Source organism: Nuphar pumila, chromosome 2 (assembly GCF_984573655.1).
Source record: "Nuphar pumila chromosome 2, dmNupPumi1.hap1.1, whole genome shotgun sequence".
Classification (NCBI taxonomy): domain Eukaryota; kingdom Viridiplantae; phylum Streptophyta; class Magnoliopsida; order Nymphaeales; family Nymphaeaceae; genus Nuphar; species Nuphar pumila.
The window spans coordinates 141,212,105-141,220,299 of NC_143250.1; the positions used below are offsets into that span (position 1 = coordinate 141,212,105).

Sequence of the window (8,195 nt, forward strand, 5' to 3'; positions counted from 1 at the left end):
GGCTTGGGCCGTTGGGCGTTGCATAGTCTGAATTTATGGTAAAAAATTTTGTAATCTGCTGTTGTCAAACATAGTAAAGCCTTAATTAAGATATTAAGGAAGTCTTAGTATGTCAATTTTATGGAGAATCATTTCTTCCCTTTTATTCGTTGATTGTTACCATTTTGGAAGAATTATTCCCCATGTATCAATCGTTATAAATAGTTTCTCTCCCTGTACATCCTGCAATATCACACACCATGGGTGAAGCTCTAAGACTATCTATTTTCTTTTTCATTTCACTTGTTCTATGCCATGGAGTGCATGGGAAAACGAACTCCAGGAAGGCTTATGAATTGGAGAGGCCTGCAGTGACAAAAAAGGCACCAGTCAAGACTATTCAGGTCCATCTTTTTACCATGGTCATCATTGTCATCATCATCATGGTCAATTGTCATGTATGTCGACCATGATTTTGATTTGAAAAAAATAAATGTTTGTTTTGCAGAACGAAGTTGGGGATGTGATTGACTGTGTGGATATTTATAGCCAACCAGCTTTTGATCATCCTTTGCTGAAGGATCACAAAATTCAGGTAAATAGTTTTCCTTGGATTAATCAATGCCATATTTATTAATAAGTAATCGATCGAACACTATGCGAGAGTGGTTCAGAAATGTAATGCTCTTGAAAATTTCAGTTTCCGTTGTACCATTTGTATCCATGTGCCTTAAGAGTGTTTTCTTGAGAACAAATCAACTGATATATGCATTGAAATGAGTTTCTAAGATTCTACATGAATTTTAGAACCATCTGCTTGGCTCCAAAAAGTAAGGCTGTACACATTCATGTTTTTTTTTTTAATACAAAGAAAAATGACAGTTATGACTAGTTGTCAGAGGATTGAGAGATCCAGGGATCCCTTAAGTGCCTTTCTATGTGACACAGGCCAATCATGACAGATTTCTATGTGCCTCACAGAAACATAATTTAAACCCCACACAGAATGTTATATGATTGGCCTGTATCACATAGTTAGGCACTGCAAGATGAAGTAGGAGTCTCCTATGAGTTAAGGGGTGCCCACAGAGCATTATATCATTAGGACAGCAACCGTAGGTATGGCAGGCTAAGATCAGTGCGGCCGGGTCTCCTTTCTCAGACGCTGTTTATTTATGTAAAGAAAAAAGAAATTATGTCAAGTCGCATTTTGCCACAATCTCCATTTATGGTGAGATCAAGCAGCAATATTGATGACATCATGAGCAAGTTATTGTGGATCCCCATTGTGCAGTGGATGATGGATATGGGTGCTGCCAACGGCGGCGACCCCAAAAGACCAACAAAACATGATTTGGCATATCACTTGATCCGTTCTCGTATTATCTTAACCTGCAATTTTTTATGTTCATATATGTTTATCTATTAGATGATAACTTGCATGATCTTATACATTTGGAAATGTTGGATGCAGATGAGACCAGCTATGTTGTCCAAGAGAACCAAGGCCTTTGCTGCTTCATCTGAGGCACCGACATTCAGTCAGCTGGCCTGGCCCAAGAGAGCAGAGTGCCCAGAAGGGACAATCCCCATTATGAGACCTCCATCTGATTATGACCCAAAAAGCATTTCATATCCATCTGTGTACAGACATGCTCCACTCCCTACAGATTCAACAAATTTGGATCCAGCTCGTGAGGTTGAAACCCTTTATGTGTGATCACACTTAAATAAGGGCAGCATGCGTAATTTAAAATGAAGCATTTAGAACAATAACTATTTTAAGTAAACAAAGCATATTTAAGCGTGATTCCTATAAATAGTTTAGTGTGATTCTTTACTTAAATAGTTTTGCCCTTTCAAATCCAACGAATGCATTTTCCTAGCTAAGCCAACAATAAAACCAGACAATGACTTGATTTTCCTTTCTATCTGGAACAGTTTGCTGCCGTGTTAGGCAAATTTGATCAAGATTATGGCGTGTTTGGTGCAAGGGCAGACATCTCCGTTTGGAATCCGCGAGTCCTTTCCGGAGAATTTAGTTCCAATCTGGTTGCTGTTGCAAGTGGTGATGCCACCAATATCAATGAATTTATTGCAGTTGGATGGATGGTTACCTCTCTCTCTCTGTGTGTGTGTGTGTGTGTGTGGACGTGTTAGTTTTCTTTTTTTTTACTTATTTGGATGGATGGTTACTCCTCTCTCTCTCTCTCTCTCTCTCTCTCTCTCTCTCTATATATATATATATATATATATATATATATATATATATATATATATATATATATATATATATGTGGACGTTTTAGTTTTCTTTTTTTACTCATCTTTGATAAAAAGTATAAAGTTCAGATTATTATTATTTGAAAGATTTTTAGAGACAAGTTTTTGGTGTGGATAAAAAAACTTTATGACTTTGATTTGGTTTCGTCTCTTAGTTTTATGTTTTTCTCATGACAAAGAAACCCTCATTGAAAACCGGGTCAATTAATGGGCTCGGTTTATATGTTTCTTTCATTCTAGAAGGGCACGTTTGGAAAAGAGAAACTCTCATATGAAAAAACAGTTTTGCCTACGAAAAGTTTTTTGATAGAAGTTTAAAAAAAAAAAAGCTTTTTTTTGCTTGTTTGTGTAGTATGAGAAAAATAGAGTGGAAAAATGTGAAAAAAAATGAAAGAGAGGAGGGTGTTGGTGATGGTGGTGGATGGTGGTGACGCGAAACCGTGGGTAGGGGTGAGAGTGTAAAAATAAATTTTCTCTTGGTAGGAAACGTTCTTACTCTTCTTATAGAGGAATGTTTTTGTTCAAAAAAATATACTTTCTACTCTCAGCAAAAAAGTCTCTACTTTGGAAGGTCAAAAAATTCATTTGGATTTTCTATTTTTCCACACTTTTTCTACATCTTTCTCTCTTTCAAACGTGTCCAAAGTGTTTGCTGCTACAATAGTTTGTTTCTTATTTATAAACTCTTTAGTATCTAGGATAGAGCAAAGGATGACACTGTAACTAGGAGAAGATTTTCATGCACACTTTTTTCATCTTCTTTTATTTTTTATTGTTATTAGAAAGCAAAGTGTCACGGGGGCTCAGCTTGTCTGTCAGCAGTAGTTAGTGCACGTCACCTTGTGTTGAGTAGTTGCAAGTTAGAACCCCAAATGGTATAATTGTATAATTGGCAAGGGTCAGCCTAACCCCAACTCTCTATCGACAAAAAGAAGAGCAAAGTGTGATATCACATTTTTATTGTGATACTGCACTTGATCACCCACCATCTTCATGATACTGCCCTTCAGCTGTGGGGCAGATATATGGTGAGTGATTAGATGAAAGTGACACACGAGAAGTGTGCAATCACATTGCACCTGATCTGCCCTCTGGGAGGACGGGCATCACATGATCTTGAGAACTTCAGGTCAAGTTTGATGTGTCCCCAGAGGAAAAAGCGCGTCCAGCAGGACATCCATGCTTGGCATCCCCACCATCCATCCTAGTGATCAACAGTGGCTATTGATGTTATCATGTGTAGGCCCCACTATTTGTCTAATGAAAGAAAACATGTTTTGCTCTATCACCTGATCCGTGCTCTCAGCAAAGTGGGTGAGGTCCCCAAAACCAAGGCCCTCCAACCCATTTGGGGATGGGAGGATGGAGACAGGGTAGGCATCAAAATCTAGGAATTGGGGTTCTCAAATCCTTGATTTCTGCCTGGGTCACCCTTGTAGCCGCAAACTTGACCAGAAGGTGCTGAACCTTTCGTCCTAGGTTTGACTCCAACTGGGTGTGTGGGTGCCTTTAACTGATAAGATCCCTAAGATATTATTATCTGTCAATGACCCACCCAGGTTTTTTTTTGAAAGGCAAGCTGGGGTTAGCCAGACCCCTAGCAGTTATCTTTATGTGACCCAGTTCTTGGCAAGGGTTCCTTGTTTACAAAAAAACATTGAATTCATAATACACCCGATATGAGCCACATCTGTTTAACTATTTAAAAGAAGATATTCAAATTAAATTAAGAATGTAAGATCCGTACGTGCCATCGTTTATGTACAAACTGTGTGTACCCAGTAGAAACTAAAAGAAAAGGACTCCAAGCATCAAACAGTATCAGGAAATCTACTGCTCAGCGTCTGGGAAATCTATTGCTGTTTCTTTTCCATGGCTAAATTGGCTGCTCATGTATTTCCTTCTTGATCTTCATGTTGTTTGTTATTGACCATGTATCTGCTATGATAATTAAGCTGCTATGCAGGTCTATGACAAGTTATATGGTGATTCTCAAACCAGACTTTTTGCTTTCTGGCAAGTAAGTCTCTCTCTCTCTCTCTCTCTCCATACATCAAATATACCTACATATATACATACTGCATGCAGTATTGTCAGAATCAAATCTAGTTGGCTCCTTTTTATTCATTGAAGGGGCCAATTCAGACTCCATAGCTATGAAGTTCGCTGATTCAGGCTGAATCTGACCAATTTGGCTTGAATAATGTCTGAGACTACCTGCACATATATATAGGAAAATGTTTGCTACCCTTGTGGTAAGGAACCCTCTAGTGAAAAACTGTAATATTTTTATTTTTTTCAGTATTTTTGCATACCGAACTTTCAAACCCTAAAACAACATGATTTTATAACCAAAAGCTATGGTTCAAGAGTTGACCATGTTTGAACACATCAAAGAGGTCAGATGTGGTCAAAACAACCATCCCTTATGAGTTTTAAGTTCTTACTAAGAGGTTCCTTACCCAGAGCTTACTAAACTATCCCTCTCTCTCTCTCTCTCTATATATATATATATATTAGATTTTATTTATTTATTTAAACAAAAACTTGTCTTCAAAAGATTCACTTCAGACCGATTTAGGTTCTTTTTGGAAAATATATTTGGTTAAAAAACTGTATACAGCACCCACATGCATACGCATATAACATCTTCTTAAAAGTATTTTGTTTATTGCAGAATGCGAATCATACTGCCTGCTACAACATCAAATGCCCAGGTTTCGTACAAGTGAACCCTTATGTTACACTGGGAGTAACATTACCTGTCTCAATCTATGCTGGAGAATCAAGCTACTTATCGGTCAAACTATACAAGGTGATTTATGGTTTCTCTTATCATAGTAATTCATGCAATTAGTCCACATTGTAGATGAAGTTAATTAAAAAGTTAAATAATTAATGTGCTTTCTTTAACCAAGTTCTGGTTTAATTTTTTTCTTGTCAAATGTCTTCCATCATGCCCCAAGTAGTAGTCGGCATCAGGCAGTGGCTGGTCTGGCCCGAGTCCATTTAGAGCTCAGCCCGCTGGGCTTTAGGTGTGGCCCATTCCGGAGATGGCCAGGTTCTTAACGGGCTCGGGTTTGAAGAGCAAGCCATGCTCTGGCCCATTATCCCGATGAGCCAATGTGAAACAGGCCACAGGCCGGGTCTGGCTTGTTCCGACCCAAAACCATTTGTAAATAGTAATAGTGCAACTAATTATCTTCTCATGTACCCAACTAATTATCTTTCCAGTTTTCTTAAAATTAATGTAACTAATTAAGTAAATAATAATAGTTTCCAAGTTACTAAGCAATAGTTAATTTTTAAAATTTATATTATTAAAATTTTAATAAATAACTCAGGCTCATTGGGCTGGCCTGTTAGCCCATGGGCCAGCTTGGACCCGGTCTACATATATAACGGGCTGGGATTCGGCCCAGTACCTAATGGGCCTGGGCCTAAAATCTTGGCCTAAACCCAGCTCATGGCAATGCCGGGTCCGCTTGACCCACTTCGCCTGGCCCATTGCCCACCCTATCCCCAAGTGCCTACAAGGGCATGTTCCCATGATTCATCTCAACGAATTTTCTTTTCTGTTTTTGGACAACCAAGTTCACAAGGGTTAATCTGATTTAGAAAAATTTAAGCCCCCCATTCATTGGGGTTAACATTTGGTCAGGTCGCCATTTTCTTTTTCAAAATTTTTAGTTTTTTTTCTGGTGTGTTTTGAAACTAACATTACAGATGTGATCTATATGGTTTTGGTTTGTGGGAATTGCCTCTTGGATCATCAGATTACAACACAGGCATGATTTTTTGAGCCATGAAAAATCAATGGCTTGCAATATATGATTTTGCCTTGGCTCATAAAATCTTGTATTTTTATCAAATGAACACGATCCAAAAGCCTGTTTCTAGCATTTCGGCCATGTTGATTCCATCTACGAGGCTTGATTGGGTCGACATGACCTGAACCTATGATTGCTTGTTCATTGGACAGTAAGGCCAACATCATCAAATATTGCCCCCATTTTTTGACCAATTTTTTTTTGCTTCGGACATCAAGTACCCTATAAGTTATATGACTTGGTACATGAAGTATCCCAGGGGCTGGTTCGAACCCACCTGGAATGGTCCAGCACCTTGGACAAGTTTCTGCCCATTAGACGGGAAAACCTGGACTGAGTTGTAGATTGAGCTCGAACCCAGTTTGGTGCCTGCAAAAACCTTGTACGGTTCTCCATGGCCCGAGGTTAATTCACTTGCTTCATATCATCCAGACCTACTAGTCCCTGGCAGGTGATCGACTTTCAGTCCCCATTGGCCTAGGAGGCCAAGGAAATATGTGTACTAATGTGTTCTACATGTTTGATTTTATAGGAAACCGACTCTTGGAAGTAGGTTTTTATAAGGTTTAAAATATAGGCTATTTAAGATTTTTCTAAATATTTGAAACTTAAAAATTTCTGTTTTTAATTGATAAAACATGATCCAAGTGTCATTTTCGAGTAAATCAACCGTGCCCAATATATTTGTGTGGTCAGATTTAAGTAATACATGAAAAACCCTTCTCTCTCTCTCTCTCTTACTTTCGTCTCTCTCTCTCTCTCTCTCTCTCTCTCTCTCTCTCTCTCTCTCTCTCTATATATATATATATATATATATATATATATATATATATATATAATGTGTCAGCCATTTTTCTCCCAAACGACCCCTTCAAAAAACATATTTACAAGTATTTTTTTACTTAATCTAAAAGCATAAATGTGATCCCTATGCTTTATTTAGTAGAAAACAAATATCAGCTTAAACATTTTTCATGTTTAGATGTGCTTTTAGTTGAACAAAAAAAAAAACAATGGTTCATATTACACCAATAATTTGATTAATAAAAAATCAAGAATTTTATTAAAATGATCTGATCCAAAATATGGTTCTAAGCGAATAAGTAATAATAAACACATCTACAGGTTCGGATTAAGCATTAAACACATGCAAGACTGTTTTTTTAAAAGGGTGATGGTCTGGGTGAAAAATGATCTAATAACTTACACGTTACTCTCTCTCTCTCTCTCTCTCTCTCTCTCTCTCTATATATATATATATATATATATATATATATATATATATATATATAGAGAGAGAGAGAGAGAGAGAGAGAGAGAGAGAGAGGTTTGGTTTCAAACTCCGGTTCAAACACAATTTTTTTCTTAAAGTGTTATATTTTTATTGGAGGTTGGAATTCTATATATGGTGACAGTACTGCTCTTAAGCCTTTGCAGGACTGGAGAGAAGATTGGTGGCTCGAAATTAACCAAGAGTTAATTGGATATTGGCCTAATTCATTGTTTAGCTACTTGAATTTCTGGGCCAATTCAACCTTATATGGAGGGCAGGTTTATAATTCGAAGCCAGGAGGGTACCATACTCTAACTCAAATGGGCAGTGGCCATTTTGCAGAAGAAGGCTATTGCAAAGCCAGCTTCGTCAGTCGTATCGGATACCTGAACGGCGACCGGAAAGTGAAGAGAATTCCTGATGCTACAATTATACAAGACAGGCCTGAATGCTACACTGTAGATTATAATGATGAAGAAATTTTGAATGACCCGGGCGAGTTCTTGTACAATGGTGGCCCTGGTCTTAGCCAAGACTGCTTGTGAAATTTGCTGTCACGAAAACACGGGATACACCATTTGTTTGTATGAATTTTCTATTAAGAATTAGTATATAAGAGGACAAGCCTTGAGAATGAATTGGAGTATCCTGTGACATGGGAAATCTGAGCAATAATGCTGGCTGAGATATAGAATGAATAAATGATGCTCTCTTCCTTCAACGATTAAAAATTGTTTTGGTGATAATGGCACTAAAATATATTTTTCATATACTATTTATTGGTGCTAATCTTTTTTATTTTCTAAATTGATGTGCTGGTTACTTTATAT

General features: G+C 37.6%; 1 protein-coding gene across 1 annotated transcript; it reads left to right on the plus strand.

Annotated features, from left to right (window-relative positions):
• Window positions 1-239: 239 nt before the first annotated feature.
• On the plus strand, window positions 240-7,910 carry LOC149847359 (protein neprosin-like). The gene is made up of 6 exons (XM_089994007.1): window positions 240-383; window positions 488-574; window positions 1,454-1,678; window positions 1,921-2,091; window positions 4,229-4,282; window positions 7,530-7,910. The coding sequence occupies exons 1-6, from the start codon at window positions 240-242 to the stop codon at window positions 7,908-7,910; spliced, it is 1,062 nt and encodes a 353-aa protein (XP_089850133.1).
• The last annotated feature ends 285 nt before the right edge of the window (window positions 7,911-8,195 follow it).

Bases quoted from the DNA above. Each gene is read 5' to 3' on its own strand.
- LOC149847359 (XM_089994007.1), top strand. From the start codon at position 240: ATGGGTGAAGCTCTAAGACTATCTATTTTCTTTTTCATTTCACTTGTT. The intron at 2,092-4,228 runs GTTACCTCTCTC...GCTGCTATGCAG, and splicing joins TTATTGCAGTTGGATGGATG to GTCTATGACAAGTTATATGG. The intron at 4,283-7,529 runs GTAAGTCTCTCT...AAGCCTTTGCAG, and splicing joins GACTTTTTGCTTTCTGGCAA to GACTGGAGAGAAGATTGGTG.